Genomic DNA, 17,861 nt, shown 5'->3' on the forward strand with positions numbered 1-17,861 from the left:
TTAGATTACTAGGGACTAGTAATAAGCTGGTTGGGGGGTGTGATTAGTACTTAAAAGTGCATGTTTATCAAGGTTTTATATCATCATTTTGCACTTGAAGTATCAATAACTCCTTAACTAAAGCATGTTTTATAATAACAAGTTTGATATTATAAGATACCTTAATTTATGGTAAAATGCTCATTTTAAATGCAGGACTATCACATAAATAAAAGGATTGATTGATGAGTTTAAGCATTGAAAGTTAAAGGACAAAGAGATGGCCAAACTTAGAAAAGAGATGTCGGTGCAGTCCAAACCGGAACATTGCTCGGTAATTGGATCATATCTAGAGCTCTAGATTTCGGATTTAGGTCCACTTTATATGGATGGAAAGGTAAGACAAAAGCCTACAACTTTCATGAGGAGCCCAAGATTTGAAAAGGTCGTTTTGAAGTCCAAATTGAAGGAACAACGAAGAAGTCTGAAGCTGTCCTGCAGCCCAAACACTATTTAGTGTTCAGCCCATATCTTGAGTTCTAGAAGTCCAAATGACCTCATCTTTTTTTTGTTGGAAAGCTGAGACAATTTCCTAGAACATTCTTGAGGATTCTGGGCAAATTATGATGTTAGCAATGACGTCTTGATCAGACAAGAAGATAAGGATTGTTATCTAGTCTAGATGTGGCCACCCACTCATCAATTAGTCAACAAATCAATAGTTCCAAATTTTGGCCTATAAAAGGAGGCACTTACCATGTATTGAGGCATCTTGGTTTCCAGATCAAGATCATGCTCTTGCTTTCTCTCTTTGTATTGCTTATGTTTTTGCTTTCATTAATATCAAGTTTATGCACTTCATTTCCTTTCCTTTACTTAGTTAACTTCTTTCTCATTTATGTTCTTATCTTGTTCATTTATGTTTCTTTCTTTCATTATGTTTAGCTAAGTTAATTATGTCAAGGTGAAAAGGGTACACTAATGGTGTAAGAATAAGTATAATATAAACTTAATATGGACCTTAACGTTGGATACTAACATGTTTTATATTTGTTATCTTGTTCACTTTTAATACTTTGCTTGTTAAATGGTTAATCTAGATTTATGTTGTATAACACTTGGTACAACAAATACTTGGTACTTTCATAGCCCATACTGTATGGTATAACCGACACCTGAGCTATGAAAGGGACTTGATTTGTTGTTAACATAAGTTATAATCATGAATGCCTGCCAACATTTACAAGTATTAGCTTTATTCGAATAAAGATAAACTAATGTAATCATGTTAACAATTTATAATCTGATTGGAACCTCCTTTATGTGTGGTTTCCAATTGAGTAATAAGAGTTTATATTATACTTGTTTGAAGTACCATTAGTGGATCCTCTAACCTTGACATTTGTTTTTATCATTGCTTAATCCTTACATTAATCTTTCATTTCAAAGTTCTCATTAATTTCTTCATCTTCTGCTTTCATTATTATTATTATTATTATTATTATTATTATTTACATTATGTTTATATTATATAATATATATATTTGATCTTTTCATAAACTCAGTATATAGGCTGGAAACCTGTGACCCGATCTTTAGATCATTCTCAAGTATAACAACGCCACGTACTGAGTATAATAATAATTATTATTGTTGTTGTTATTGTTGTTGTTGTTGTTGTTGTTGTTGTCTTGTTATTTATAATTTATACAATTAACCTCTCTGTGGTTCGACCCCGGTCTTGCCGGGTTATTTATTACTTCGACACTCCTGCACTTGGGAAAAGACATCAAGCTTTTGGTCGTGTCACATAGCCTGAGGAGGAGGAGGGATTTTGGTTTCCATAACCATATATCTCTAACGGTAGGCCTCTTTCCATTCCCTTCAGTGTGCTCTTCAGGCTCGCTCTCATCACCCCTAGAATCTGGTAGATCACTAGTTATAGTGTCATGCGTTCCTAAGCTTCTAAGGAATTTGACTTTCATAGAGTATACAAATCTTGACATTACTTTACATCTAATTATTCATGTTTTGTTTAGTGTATTTATTAATGGATCTTTTGACCATAAAATTTTTAAAATTTAAGATTCTCATTAAAGAATATAATAATTAAAAAGAGATCTTTTAATTAAATTATTGGATTATATTTTTTAAGGATGCTTAATTTTATACATTAACACCTAAAGAATAACAATAAACCAGAGAAAAATTTGACTAGGAAAGAGACAAAACAAAAGTGACAAAAAAAGTGAAATTGCCAATAAAAACAAAATACTCCCATAAAAAATCCATATTGTAGGAATAAAGGAGAAAGAAAAGAAGAAGCAAAACCCTTTATCATACCAGAACTAATCACTACCCTTTTTACTTTTTCTTTGCCAAAATCTAGTAATATACAGTAATCCAACACACTAGCTAACCCATTGTCCCTCCCATCTTTTTGACCTTTACCTATTGCAAACCATCATAACAACAACTCCAACCCCATTCTTTTCAGTTATCGTATTCTCCCTCTCTCTGGTTACAAGACTATACAACCACCACCACCACTAGTATCCTCTACAATCCATACAAACCCTCGCTATCCACTCAATGATACGACTAAAAGATTGATGTCTTCTCCCATGTGCAGGAGTGTCGAAGTAATAAATAACCCGGCAAGACCGGGGTCGAACCTCAAGGAGGTTAACTATATAAATTATAAATAATAATAATAATAATAATAGTAATAGTAATAGTAATAGTAATAGTAATAAGTTAAAGAGGAATTTGAGATGTAAGATTACTGTGAGGATTCAACAATGATAAAAGCAAGTGTCAAAGTTAGAGGATCCACTAATAGTATTAGAAATAAGTATAGTATAAACTCTTTTTATTAATCAACTAGAAACCACACATAAAGGAGGTTCCAATCAGATGATTTATCCTTAATAGTTCATTATAAATTTTTAACATGATCATATTAATTATCTTATTTTAGTAACACCATACTTTTAAATATTGTTAGGAATTCATGATGTTAACTTATGGTAACAACAAATCAAGTTCCTTTCATAGCACATATGTAGGTTATACCATACAGTTGGCTATGAAAGTGCCAAGCATTTGTTGTACCAAGTGTTATACAACACAAATCTAGATTAACCATTTAACAAGCAAGGTATTAAGAATTAGTAAGAGGCCTATGTCTTACCGAATCTGTCTAAAAAATTGAGGCCTATGTCTTTTTGTTGGACTCCACATGAAAGTTGGAGGCCTATGTTTTACCGAATCTGTCCAAAAAATTGAGGTCATTTGGACATTTAGAACTCGAGATATGACCTAATTATCGAACAGTGTTCCAGTTTGGACTGCACCAACATCTTTTTTTCTAAGTTTGGCCCTCTCTTTGTCCTTTCAATTTCAATACTTAAACTCATTAATCAATCCTTTCATTTATGTGATAGGCCTGCATTTAAGATGAACATTTACCATAAAACATGCTTTAGTTAAAGAATTATTGATACTTCAAGTGCAAAATAATGATATAAAACCTTGATAAAAATACACTTTTAAGTACTAATCACTCAACCTCAATAAAAGTGTTAGAATTAGTCTTCTTTGACCAATCCTAACACTCTACTCTTACTAACTAAACCATTACCATAGCCGTCTATAACCATTATAAAATTCTACTCACAAATTTCTCCCATAACTCCAAGTTCCACCATAACCAAAACAACCCCAAATTAGCAACCAAAAATCCAACAAAAAATTAGCTCGAAATAATAAATTTTTTCTAGCAAAACCTAGTAGAAAACACACATAAAAATCCAATAGAAATCACATCTTTTCTCAATCCCAAAGAATATGATATGTTATGTTATTTTTTTTTTGTAGGTTTAGTGTTGACACATGAAATACGTGTCGTTGCTCCATAATATATCTCCAGCACCACCATTACCGAATCCTGGTTTTAGCAACTTCCTTCTAACAACTCTTAAAGATCTTCTTTGTACCTTGAATGAATCTTTGCCTATTTTGAATATTTGAAACATATTATTAATTTTTATATGTATTATGATGACAATCTAAAGTGCTGGGACTCATACTATTATGTGTCAACCCAAAGGTATGAAGTCAACAAAGGTTTATTTTTTAAAATGCGATAAGACATGAATCAAAATTTCATGGTATAGTTGGAAGGGTGGGCATCAATAGGATTATCCGAGGTGAAATTGTTTGATCTTGGTTTGAAATTTTATACATGGATGTGTATGTTTGCTTATAGTGGAGCTTTTATAATAAAGATTTTCAACGGTTTTTTAAATAAATGGTTGAGAGTATCATATAAAAAATATTTTTATTTTTGCTTTCCTTCGGTGATTATTTGGGTGTATATTGATTATATTCTTTATTAAATAATTAATCGGGGATTGTAAGATCTTTAACCGTGTCCTATCCCTTAAAAGTTGATTTTATTGTTTTCATGTAAAAAATATAATAAAAAATGAGTTTCGTTTTTTCCTTTTTGTGTGTGATTGTTTTGGCATATTGATTGTTTTCTTTATCTAATAATCAACCTATGAATAATATGATCCTTAAATGGGTCTTATCACTTGGAAGCTAAAAGATAATAAAGATTATTGATATGTTACTTTATTTTTAAAACATATATCATTTTTATTGTGTGTGTGAATATGAATTTATAGGTTGAGGGCATCATCACCAATACATTTTTGATCCATTTCTCAACCTATCTAGTAAACCATTATCTTATTAGTGGAGTCAACTTTGAGGTGACAATATTTGATTATATATATAATCAAATGGTTTAGGAGTTTTTAGGTTTCAAGATACATTATTTTCTATCATTGTAAGTGAACTTGGGTTGGGTCAATGTGAACCATCAGGCTTGTTTTGGACATCAAATAGAATGGGTTAATAATAAAAACATATATATATATATATATACACACATTCAATTTAGAAAAAATCTTAGCATGTAAACACAATAAATGCCTTTTATTTAAAAAAAAACAAACGCAAAAAAACTTGCCTTGGGTAGGATGTATAAGATGATTATTAGCTTTCCCATTACATAATTAGCCGCTTACTTAGTGATATGATACAAACAAGATCAAATTCAGATTTTTGGTGTAAAATTTCCTATTGTTCAATTTTACGCTATCAAACATACATTTCAACTCAAATGTTGGATCAGGTTAAAAATTTTATAGTCATTTCCAGACATGTTGACATTGAGTTAAAATTATAGGTCAATCAAAGTTCATTAAAGGATTATTTCAAATGATTGAATTTACTGGACGAATCTTGCCAAATCTGTCTGCCTGGACCTTCATCTACTTTTTGGACTATATCTAGAGATATAAAAGGAATTACTAAGATTTCAACTGGTTGGAAAATAGACATTCATACATTTCCATCAATATATGGTAGGCCTGTTAAGTCATCCGAATAAGAGAAAATGACATGTTTGAAGTCAGGACTGAAATGTGTCGGGAATGTGTGAAAAATAAAGAAACATTGTTTCTTTGTGTATTATGGATTATAGTCAATACATTGATTTCTTAATGCTTTTGGAAGCATGTGTGATTGCTATTGACTTGCCTAATCTATAAGGATCCCATTTCAAACAAAGAAATATTTATGACAACAACTATTATCCATAATTTACAAGGATTCCATATCCATTATGAAATGTATGTGGTGGCAAAGAGGCTTGAGATACATTTAGAAAGTTCTAGGAAATTATCTCGGCTTTCCAACAAAACAATAATGAGGTCATTTGGACTTCTAGAACTCGAGCTATAGGCTGAGCACTGAACACTAAACAATGTATGAGCTGTAGGACAGATTCGAACTTCTCTTTGATGCTAAGATTTGGATTTTCAAATGGCAGAATTGAGTCTTGGACTCTCATGAATGTTTTAGACCTATGTCTTAGTTTTCTAGCCATATAAACCAAACTAAAATCCAAGATCTACAGCTTCAAATATGACTTAATAACTGAACAGTGTTCAATTTGAATTGAATTAACATCTTTTTTCTAAGCTTAACCTTTTCTTTGCCCTTTCACTTCCAATAGTTAATCACATCAATCAATCCTTTGAATTGTGAGATATACCTACATTTAAAATAAGCATTTATCATAAATTAAAGCTATCTTATATTATCAGATTTGTTATTATAAAACATGTTGTAGTTAAAGAGTTATTAATATTTCTTGTGCAAAATAATAATATAAAACCTTGATAAAAATATATTTTTAAGTACTAATTAAAACCCATAGTCCATTTGATTTTATAGGGCTACTCATTGAAAACAAAAATAGATAACATATAGCTTAGTTGTTCAGAAGATTGGTGGTTGGTCAGTTGATTAGCTAACACATGATTATTTTTCATATCAACAATTACAAGCAAATTTAGTAATGGAGTCGGCTAAGGCACTTAGTACTTGCTCCATCAAGAAGAACATAAGTTAAAATTTTGATTGAAAAGAGTTCATGTATTATAAAGAAGTGTTTGGATACTACCTCAAAACAAAGAGATGAAAATAGCTGGGATATTATTCATTCTTTCATAATGCAATAAATAAATAAATTATTGTTATACTTTTTAATAAAAATAAATAAAGAAGCTCGGAACACATTTCTATTCTGCTAGCAGCAGAAAGTCTCTCCTGTTGCTAACAAAACATTGTAACAGCTGAATTTTCAAACGAAACTTTCAACAGTAACTAATTCCTTGGTATAATGCGTCAACATGAAATCATAAGCATGTGTCTCATCCCTGAAGTATTACAACATCTTACCAGGTCCACCCTATGTTGCAAGTCAACAAGGCAAATCCCTCAACTAATGTTGTTTCTTCTCTTCCCTCTCAAACACTAACAATCTCTTAATTTACATGGCCGATTTCAAAATTTTGTTTCTTTCACTGCATCCAGCTTCATCAAAGAACAAGATTCAGTGCCAACAGAATCGGTAGACTTCAAATCAGGTACAGTGGCTCGTCTAGCAGGGGAAAAAAAAAGATGGCTGAAAAAGTTCAGTTCGGGTTCTAAGCTACCTCTCACAAAGATGATCCCTTTTTCTCTACTGACATGCTTGCAACTTGCATATTTCCATCGTCCAATTTTTCATTGAATTCGGTCCCTGAGGAATTCCACAGCCATGAAGGTAAGAGCAGAGGCTGGGATGTACCATGTTATCCTGGGGACGCTTCCTCTAAACAATCCCTTGACCCCTTCCATCATCCAAATCCTGCGAATAGCATCCAGCCAGCCATTGTACCTGCAAGTTCACAACAGCATTAGCAAACAATACTACCGTCAAAATTACATCTGCCTTTCAATCTGAAACACAAACATAGCTAGTGGACCAAGCTAAACAATTAGCCAAGCTTCATCCAGATAAAAATTAGAAAAGGAAGTCCCTATTTTTTGCTCTTGCTCCTTTTGATTAGTCAGGGGTAGCCATCCCCTGTATTTATCAAAATTTCAGAAATCAACTGGGTAAAATGTCAATTGGTTGCCTACAAGAAGTTATTTCATGTCCTAACCATTGAAACACACTTTGGGCAAGGAACAGAGGGGCAGAAGCATACATCATAAACAAGATTGTGTTGCATTAGAGAAAGCCTCTTATAAAACAGATGTGCTGTGCAAGTGTTTGCACTTTAACGCATGTTGGAGCACGAGTGAGAAAAACAAATAGAGTTCCAGGATAACATTGAGTTCAACCAAAAGGAAGCTATAACATAGGTATTGGACATTAAAAGACATGTGCTCTCGCAGCTTTCAGCTATTATTGTTGAAAATCTCACTCTTAAATAGCAAGAAAGAATGGTTATCATGCAAAATAACAACTCCAAAATTATCTTCTGGTTGTTATGTCTAATTTGACATAGTATTACCTTATAATTGATCCCTGTACTTGCAATCTTGTTTTGATCACATCCAAGGGAGTGGTAAGATAGGCACTAAAACCTGCTTACAATTTGAAGAATCATAAATTATCGCATATACAAGATTGAGTGCCGGCTGGAATAAGAAAATTTGAACTTCAAACGTTTGAAGAATGTTTGGGAAACAATAAAACCACAACCCCTGTAAATAATTAAGTATAAAAATATCATTATTGATGCTGATATTGGAGAATGAAAACTGCATTTTGCATTTGATATCATTTCAGAGCCAGGCTGAACTAGTTCCTCAGGTTTCCAAGCACCCAGTGGTGAAGACATGGTCATAACTGCTCAAATTCTCGGTGGAGATATCCGTCCTAGTAAACTCTTCCTTGTTTTTTCCTTGCCCATAAAGGGTAGTTATTCTCCTTCAAAAATTTCCTCAACTCTTAAAATTAGCCTCTTTATTTATTTATCTTTCCTATCATTTTACTCCATATTACATCATTTTCAATTATATCTTCTGTGATTCTATCACCTTGTCCTCTACTCATAAAAATAAAGAAAGAAGGAAATGGCCATTCATTTTACACATAGTTCTAGATATCAATAATCATGCATTTAAAACTAGGAAATTCAGTTAATTGAGCGTTCCATAAATCTGGTAGATCAAAATTTCGAACATTAAATTTTTATGGCTTCAATAGTATTTCTTTGTCAAAGGCATGATATTTTTGTTATTGATGTAATTATTGTATTGAATCTTTTACTTGTATCATCATATGAAGATGTTTTATGGCTCGCTAGTTTTACATAATGATAGAATAGATAAAAGAAATGATTGTTAAAATAATAATGACCCCATTGAAAAAAAGATTGCTGGCTCTGCCATGCAAGCACTCCTTCAGATAAAGCAGAAGCAAAGCACATACCTCCAGCCAATCCTCCCAGGAGAAGTCCCTCCACAGAACTATTAACATGGTGATCTAAACTGGGAATCCTTTTTTGTTTCGCATAATCTGTCAAATCTTTCAAGGCTTCATAAAACATAACCTGCAAATAATGAAATAAAAAATAACTCAAATAAGCTCTACAGAAGCTGTCAATTAGCTTGGACACAAATTTTAAGAATCGATGGAAAATAAAAAATGAGATAAGGGAATACAGTAAGTTCTCAAAACAAATTTACATACCATTAAGCCAGCAAAGGGCACATCCCTTGCAAGCGTAGACCAGTATCTGCCAAACAAATCAGTACATGAATACAGATAGTTATTGAGTCAAACACCTCTTTCGACAATTTGTACCTGCTGCCTAAAGAACCTATGATTACAAGTTAAAACCTGGAATAAGTATAACATAGAGATCTAGCAGCTAAACTTGCATTTCCATATCATCTACCAGTTTTAAGTGGCAGTGTAAAAAAAGAGCCGCATACCTTGGACAGATTGCAAAGCCTTTGAAGGTTAAGACATCATTTTTTTTTCTTATCTTAAACAGCACTTCTTTTCACAAGTTTAGATGAATATGGTTTCACATAGCCAAAAGGTTATTTCAAAATAGAACTTTGACAAACGTACAGAGGATCATTCAGATTCAAAAGAGTATAAATATGATCTGGATTAGATACAGTTAAATTTTACTAACTTGCTTAATACAAGAAACTAGTTTAGTTTCCTGAAGAAAACAAACATAATAAATAAATAAAGACTCAGTTTATACATTACAAGATTGGAATCATTGATCCCTTGACAACTAAGGTATAGCTCTGTTGAATGAACTCCCGTGCCTACAACAGGGTATATGGTGGCAAACTAGGAGACTTGGGCATATCATCCAGGTATCATGGTTTGTATTTTACTTGAATTTTACATTAGCTATGAAAAATTGTTCAGTCCATAAGAAAAAAGAGAATCATTTTATACCACGTGTTAGTGTCAATCAAAATAGCACTCCTTGTTGATTTCTTCATAATAAATCAGACTTGACTGAGTTGGAAAACATTGAGCCAATGTGTTGAAGTTTCTTTGTAAGGTATATTACAGGTTGGATATGAGAAACAAAGAGCACTATGTGGTAGCCTGACTACCTCATTTGATGCATGCCACTTAGTTGGGAGTAAAAATCTCTACTCGATTTACTGATGAAAACATTTGCTTGAAATTGATATAAGATATGAGTAAATAAGGATAAGTTAGTCTACATACCAAATCAAACAACACATACAAAAATAAAATAAAAGACCTTCCAAAAAGTAGAAGCATTTCTGACGTTTACCCAGCATATAATCCTCTTGGTCCCTGCTCCTTCAATATTGAACTTCCAGCCTGGAACATCCCTGTGTAATAGCTGTAAATTTGCTCACCAGATTTCCTGGAGATGCTGTCTTTAATAATGCTGGAATTCCAAGATGTTCTTGACCCTTGTACTTGCATGCGTTGTTTCATTACTTCACATGGAACATATACAAACGAACCAAGTGTATCTCCTGAAATGCATAGGAGCAAGAAGACAGAAAATCAGAATTCTCCATGAAGTACATGGCTGATGAGTCAGATTATAGCAAAAAAAGACTTGATACCTCCAAGGACAACACCCGGGAACAAGTAGCCACATGCATGGTTGTCAATGATGCTCAGAGATCAAGTTTTTTATACGGTAGATACACAAAGAAAATGATGAGTGATTCAAGTTCTAAAGCTTCTACAGTCTTCAAATTATGTCACTACTTTGAAATGTCATTTTTATTTTCACACATAAAGAAGTAGAAATTTCCCATGACAATAAGATGGAACAACCGTGAATCAATGCATAAACAACCAGGAAGTCAGCAGAACTTACCAACAGCTCCAAAAATGAAATGAGCCCAATGGCCCCCAAGACTAGGATGTGATTCCTCGATCCACTTTTTGGCAGACTCAATAAAACCAAAATATGTTGCTCCAGTAGCAAGAGATCCAGTAACCCCCGGCGTTATACCTCTATAAAAGCCTAAACGATGATCAGCTCAAAGCAACTTGATAAGCTCTTTTGGCTCTGCTAGTATTTAATATTCGCAACTATTATATACCTCTTGCTCCATCAGTAACTGCAACTGCTCGAACCATCTGAAGCAAGCTCTTGGGGGTCTGCTAGTATTAAAACATTTGTAAGAGATGGTCCAGCAATGCTAATAAACATTTTGAGGTGAAGGTTTGGCGAACACAAAATAAAATGAGTGAGATCAATGTAATTAACACAAGAATAAATAACGATTCGTGCCTGAATTCCTCCACTAAGAATAGCCTGACTTTGGATTCGTGTCTTTACGGTGTCTACAGGATGCATCATTCCTTCCCCAAAAGCACCAGCAATAGCTCCCCACCAGAACTCTCTCCATACTTCACCAACAACATCAGATTTTTATATTAAAAAAAAAGTACTAGTCTTTCTTCTGTTATCTTCAAGCCCTAAACAATATTCAAAAGCCAAATACAGCGCCCTAACGGTTTTAGATGTAATTAATTGTTAAAAATATAATTTTTAAGTTTAGACCAGAGCTAAGCCGCGAATTGAAATCACACAATGAAACATAAAGAAATGGAACGACAAAAAAGCTCACTAAAGAAATGATTGTGCGCTGCTACGGAAGCTTGCATTTCACTCGAGGTTGGGCTGTTACTCGGCATTAAAGTTCCGCGGAGGTACGGTCTCTCTGTCTTCTCTCTTCTCGGGTTTAGCTTTAGGGTTTTAGGTTTTGAAGATGGCGGGCTATTTATTTATTTATTTGCTATGACCAATTACTTTGTAATAGTATATTTGTGTAATAAATTAATATTATTTTTTAAAAAAATATTTTAATAATATTATTAAATCTAATCAAACGAGTTAATTTTTAAACTTTTATTTAATATTTTTTATCAAACTTAAGTAACGTAGATCTTGTAGACATGCTAGATCCAAGTGTCTTGAAACTGGAATCAATGCCAGACCCAAGCAACTTGGATCTGTAGCCATGTTAGCTTAAAAGTCTTGAGCCTGACATCTTTGCCAGCTCCATGGTACTTGGATTTGGCACCTAATTAATTTAGGTCTGGTATGAATGTTAAACACAAATAAAAATAAAACACTACCATACTCACAACTAGGGCTTAATTCTTTAACCAAAGAGTAAAATAATAATTTAACTTTATATGAAATGACAACATTATCTTTTAGAGCTTGAAAAATTCACTGTGCAAGTCTATAATGGATTGTGTCATGGTCCACAACATACTTGCACAAGGTTGTCAGCCCAAGCTGCTTGGGTTTGGCGTGGTTGCCAAACCCAAGTAGTTTGGGTTTGATGCCTAGAATTTGTATAATTTTAGTGAGTCATACAAAGATAATAGTTTTGTTGAGGACCAAAATATTAATGCAAATGTGTTGAATGGTCTTAGGACATCTAACTAATAATTCCTTTTGAACTTCTGATGTATTGTTAAGAAAAAAAAAACAAATACCTTGCCAAAACTAGGTGCTTAGATCTAGCAACCATGCCAACCCCACACCCGGTTCTAGCATGACCTATGCGCCTAGACTTAGCAACCATACCAGACCCATGCGTCGTTTTTTTGAAAATATAGAAATACACTTATAATTATCTAAAAACATATTTATTTTGTATTTTTATCTTCTTCTTTTTTTAACCAAATATATTTTTATCTTTTTTATATTTCTTTCTTCTATTTTGAGACATTAACCACACCCATCCCTAAAATTCCCTCAATTTTCTTTTATTAATCTCTAATTTTAATGAAGAAATCATCTATAAAAATACACAAATTAAGATAGTCAAAAGAACAATAAGTCTTTTACATATCTAATATTTTCTTTTCCTATAACATAATGTATCAGTTCCAAAGTTCAAAAATTTTTCTCTTATGATCATATATTTCAATTTTTTGTATATACTAATAGTTATAATATGTAGAATAAACTCTCCTTCTAACAAATTTTGACAATTAGATCATATAACAACATCTCAAATTTTAAAAAATATGAACCCTTTAAAAAATTATTCATCCACAATGCATATGAAAAAAGAAAGTCTATTTTTGAAGATTTGAAATAACTCATTTAGAACTCAACATTTTTTTTTTCATTCTTTCCTCTTTCAAATATAACAAATTTATAAAATAAGTTGCACAAACAAAAAAGAGGTTGCAGTTAAGTTCTATTGCATATGAATGAAAAATCCTACTTAAATAAAACAATGTTTGTTTTTGGAGTCCAATCATGCTTTTGAAAAATTTTAACTTTTATGACCTAGGCATAGGTCTGGTAGATCCAGACAAATAGATCCAGCATGGTTGCTAAGCTTAGGTGCCTTGGGTTTGGTAGTCATGCTAGACCCAAGGTACGTGAGAATGACAAACATGCTTTATTTGACAAATAAAAAACAAAAAGGACAATTGTGTACTTTAATTGTCAAAAGAGAGAAAAAAAAGAAAAAAAATACAAATAATCAATCACTAGCGGCAATCCAATCATTATATGTCTACACGCGCCACACCAAGTGTAAGAAGGCACAGTTACGCATCTAGTTAGATGGCGGATGACCAGATTTGGCCTCTAGGAAGCGCCATACGCGCCTCTTTAGTGTCGCGGGCGCTGTCCACTTGCTAGAGCATAAGGAACACACCCACAACTTTTTGATTAAAAATAACAAATGCATCATGAAAATACCAAAACACCCCTCATAATCTTCTTAATTACACAGAATACCTATGTAAAGATACCAAAATACCCCAAAAGGCAAAACATTTTTTTTTTGTCTTTTTCGAGGCTAAAAATGTTATTTGATTGTACTTGAAAATTGAAAAAACCTAAATACTTTTGTGGAAAAAAGTCAAAGAAATGTGTATCCACTCGTAAAAAGATAAGAAATTGAAAGTAAAACTACTATAACAATCCACAATAAAAGGTCTCTTGATCTATAGTGATTTCCTCACACTATTTAACTTTTGTTATAATTTTTGGGTCTTTTGATAACAAGGGTGTCCTGGATTTAGCTTTCTTTCTATACTAAAGGATTAACCAATAATTGCTACATACTCCGGCCAGAATTTTTTTCCAATAAAAAAAAAATATGAATTATTTTAAGATAAAAAAATTTAGATGTAAATTAAAAATTTTATACATATATCTAATTAAATAAATTAGAAATATTTAAGTCAATAATTAAAAATATTATTAATGATAACTAAAAATGTAATTAGAAAAATCAAGAGAATGATATAGATTAAGATATTTGATATCATAATATGAATCATTTATCTGATTGTGTTTAATGAATTGTTTATTAAATTGAATTTTTTATTTAATCAAAATGATGATATAAATAAACACACAAATTAAATTGATTGAATAAAATCAAAAATGGAAAAAATATCAACCAATGTTGCATTTATTAGAAAAGTTATCTAAAACTAAATATTTTTTATTTTTAAAAATAAATTTCATACAAAATAGATGAATTAGAATAATCTCTTTAAAAATTAAATCCATACAAAATAATTAAAAAAACAATCATTATTTAAAAAATAATAAATAAATAAAATAAAAATTCAGAAAGAAGGGGTTTTAATTTAAATATAAATTAAAAAATTAATTAAAAAACATCAATTTAAGAAAAAAAGACAAAATTAGGAACAAGAACCAAAGCAAGAGGCTAGATGTTATTGGAGAGGTCACATGCGTGTAAACAAAAAAAAAAAAAAATTAAAGTCAGAAATGACTCCATCGTTGTTGTCGATTTGTGAAATCAACAGCAACACAATTTTCATTGGTGATTTCTAAATCGGTAGGCATAATTTTTGATCTGGTAGTGGTGTAGTTTCGTTGTTGATTTCTGAATCGACAGCGACTCGGTTTTCATTGACGATTTATGAGTTAACAATGGTTGTGTATACTGACAAATCCATATGTCACCCATGGTGTAAAACTTGACAAAAAATTTAGTCTTTGGCTGTAATACTCGACAAAAATTTAAGTTAAAGGCCAACCCATGCTAAGTAAAAGTTTAGGGGAACAAATCGGCTTGCCTTAAGGAGTTGAGAGAGGGGGGGAAACCGGTTTTGGAATAACCCAAGAAGGAACAAGAACAAATTTAAACCAACACCCAAGCAACCCACCTTACTAAAAGGGGTATAAATACAAAGAGAGAGGGAATGTGACCCTTCCTCTTTCTAAAAACAATTGTAGCTACTGCATTTGTCCAGCTACAGGTTTTTACTCCTCTTCCTCTTCCTAAAACTGAACAATTGCATGCAACAGACCCTCTCCCTCTTTCCCAAAGAAAAGACCCTCAACCTAGCTGCATGCATCCCTCTTGAACCTTAGAGAGGAAAGGAGAGTTAAAAATGGTTGAAACCATGGCAAGAGAGGGTGTGTAATGGGCCGAATAGTGCAGCTAAAGAAGGAAATAAGGAAAAACTGAAACCAAAGAGGAAGAAGAAGCAGAAAATCATGAGTAAAGGGGGGGAGAAAAACTTGTTAAATCCCTTCCTAAAGCTACTAAAAATAGTAAGGTATGAACCAAATCTTTTCCCCACTTGTTCTTAAGTCCTTGAAATCGAAAAGAAGAAGAAAACCATGAGGGAATGCCCAAAAGTTTTACACTAGCTGCTAAGGAAAAAACTAAACTAAAAAGGAAGAAAATAATGAGGCTAAATAAGGGACCTATAACCAAAATATACAACAAGAAAGATGGATGATTTTAAAGGTACAAACCTAGTTAAATGCTTAACGGATGACCTTGTCAAGACCCTAGAGTCATACTTGAACTAAACAGAATCATACTTGAACCAAACAGAATCATATATGTATAAATAATGTAATTTTTGCATATATCTCTGGCAAAATTCTGCGGAAATGTTATTGAAATGCAATTATGTTGTTGGTAAACCTTGAAAACGCATGTTGCAGTTGAAAGGGGACTCCCTCTTGTTAATGCTTTGGTTGATTGATGTGTTGAATGGATATGTGTGGTTGTGAATCAAGAAAGTGAGCATGTGTTTGTGAATTGTATTGATAAATTGCCATAATGCAATTGAGAATGCATGAATTTATATAGTAGCTATACTAAATGCCGATGTTGGAAGGAATGAATTGGGAAAACCTAGCTAAATGAACTTGCATTGATGTTTGTGTTGTTTGATGATGAATGGAGTGTTATTTGATGAGTTCTATATCCACATAATGTGAGAAACATTGGTAGAGGGAAGCCTAGTGTAAGCCTTATGTTTGGCCAAAGGGAAAAAGTGAAACCAAATAAGATTCCATTGTTGCTGTCGATTTTTGAACCAATAACGACAGAGGTTACGCTGATGATTTCTGTTTTGGTAATGACTTAGTTTTCATCAATAATTTTTGTGTCAGCTGAATTCTGGGGTTGGTAGTGAATCATTTTTCGCTACCGAACTGTGATGTCAGCAGCAAATCAGTTTTTGCTTTTAAATTATGGTGTCAACAACAAACTAGTTTTTATTGGCAAATTTTGCATCGCTAGCGAATCAGTTTTCACTGCTGAATTTTGTGTCATCAGTTCTCTGATGAATCTGCATCACTAGTGAACTAGTGTCGCTGACGATTCTGGATCTCTAGCAAATCAACTCGCTAACGAATCTGTGTCACAAGTGAACCAATTTTTGCTAACTAATTTTTGCAGCAGATTTATGTATCTGGATTGATCTAGTGATTAAAATGACTATATTGTGTGATTGTAATATATGGAACACTTGAATATGAACTTGCATAAGGTTGAAATATGCATGGTGACGAGTTCCGTGATTACTGAATACAAATTTACTGATTTGTGGCTATTGATGTTTTAGGTGGTGTGGCCAAGATCGGACCTTCGTTAGGACAAGAACACCCCACGAGTGGAGCAGGTAAGTGGTTTCCACCCTTTTTGTACAATGTAAATGTTTTAAAATAACATGTTTGAGGATGATATATTATTATGTTATAAGGAATGTTTAACCGACTATGAAATGTTGATTGAGTTGTTGATTAATATTAAACCAATTATGAAATGTTAATTGAGTTGTTGATGAATGGTAGACCAATTATAAAATGTAGTTTGAGTTGTTGATGAATGGTAGACCGATTATGAAAGGTTTTCGAGTTATTGATGAAATTAAGTTGTTGACAAATATTAAACCAATTATGAAATGTTAATTGATTTGTTGATGAATGGTAGATCGATTATCGTTGAAATTATAGTTTTGAGTTGTTAATAAATGTTAAACCGATTATGAAATGTTGATTGAGTTGTTGATTAGTTTTGGCTAATGACATTTGAGATGGATGATCGGGTTGTGATCAATGATTAGCTTCAGCTAATGGCATCCAAGATGGATGATCGAATTGTGATTAATGATTATCTTAGGCTAATGACATCTAAGGTGGATGACTAGGTTGTAATTGATGATTAGTTGCGGCTAATGGCATCTGAGATGGATAACTTCGCTAATGGCATTTGAGACCTTGATGATTAGCTTCAACTAATGACGTCCTAAAAAGATGGGATGAATTGATGATTAACTTCGGTCAATAGCATCCTAGATGGATGGCTGAGTTGCGTTGATGATTAACTTCGGTCAATAGCATCCTAGATGGTTAGCCGAGTTGCATTGATGATTAGTCTCGGCAAATGACATCCTATAGTGATGGCTGAGTTGAATATGACATTTAGCTTATAGGGATGATTGGTCGAATATGACGTTTAACTTTGGCTAATGACATCCTAGATGGATGGCTGAGTTGATTATGATGATTGGCTTTGGCTAATGGTATTCGTAAGAGAGGATGGGTTTGATTTTGTGATTATTTTTTGTTAATGGCATCCAAGACGGGTGGTCGAGTTTGAATATTACAATTACCTACGGCTAAAAGTATCCAATGTGGATGACCAGGTTAAAGTGAAGTAATTAACCTCAATCGATAATT

General features: G+C 32.7%; 1 protein-coding gene across 1 annotated transcript; it reads right to left on the reverse strand.

Annotated features, from left to right (window-relative positions):
* Positions 1-6,567: 6,567 nt before the first annotated feature.
* Positions 6,568-11,642, reverse strand: LOC118029024 (uncharacterized). Its single transcript, XM_035032803.2, is given in 10 exon segments — positions 6,568-7,133; positions 7,135-7,276; positions 7,899-7,971; positions 8,822-8,942; positions 9,083-9,128; positions 10,167-10,377; positions 10,731-10,880; positions 10,960-11,017; positions 11,151-11,269; positions 11,491-11,642. Coding segments are annotated over 10 exon segments (1,065 nt in total). The 5' UTR covers positions 11,558-11,642; the 3' UTR covers positions 6,568-7,055.
* Between the last annotated feature and the right edge of the window lie 6,219 nt (positions 11,643-17,861).

This window comes from Populus alba, chromosome 12, assembly GCF_005239225.2.
Source record: "Populus alba chromosome 12, ASM523922v2, whole genome shotgun sequence".
Taxonomy (NCBI): domain Eukaryota; kingdom Viridiplantae; phylum Streptophyta; class Magnoliopsida; order Malpighiales; family Salicaceae; genus Populus; species Populus alba.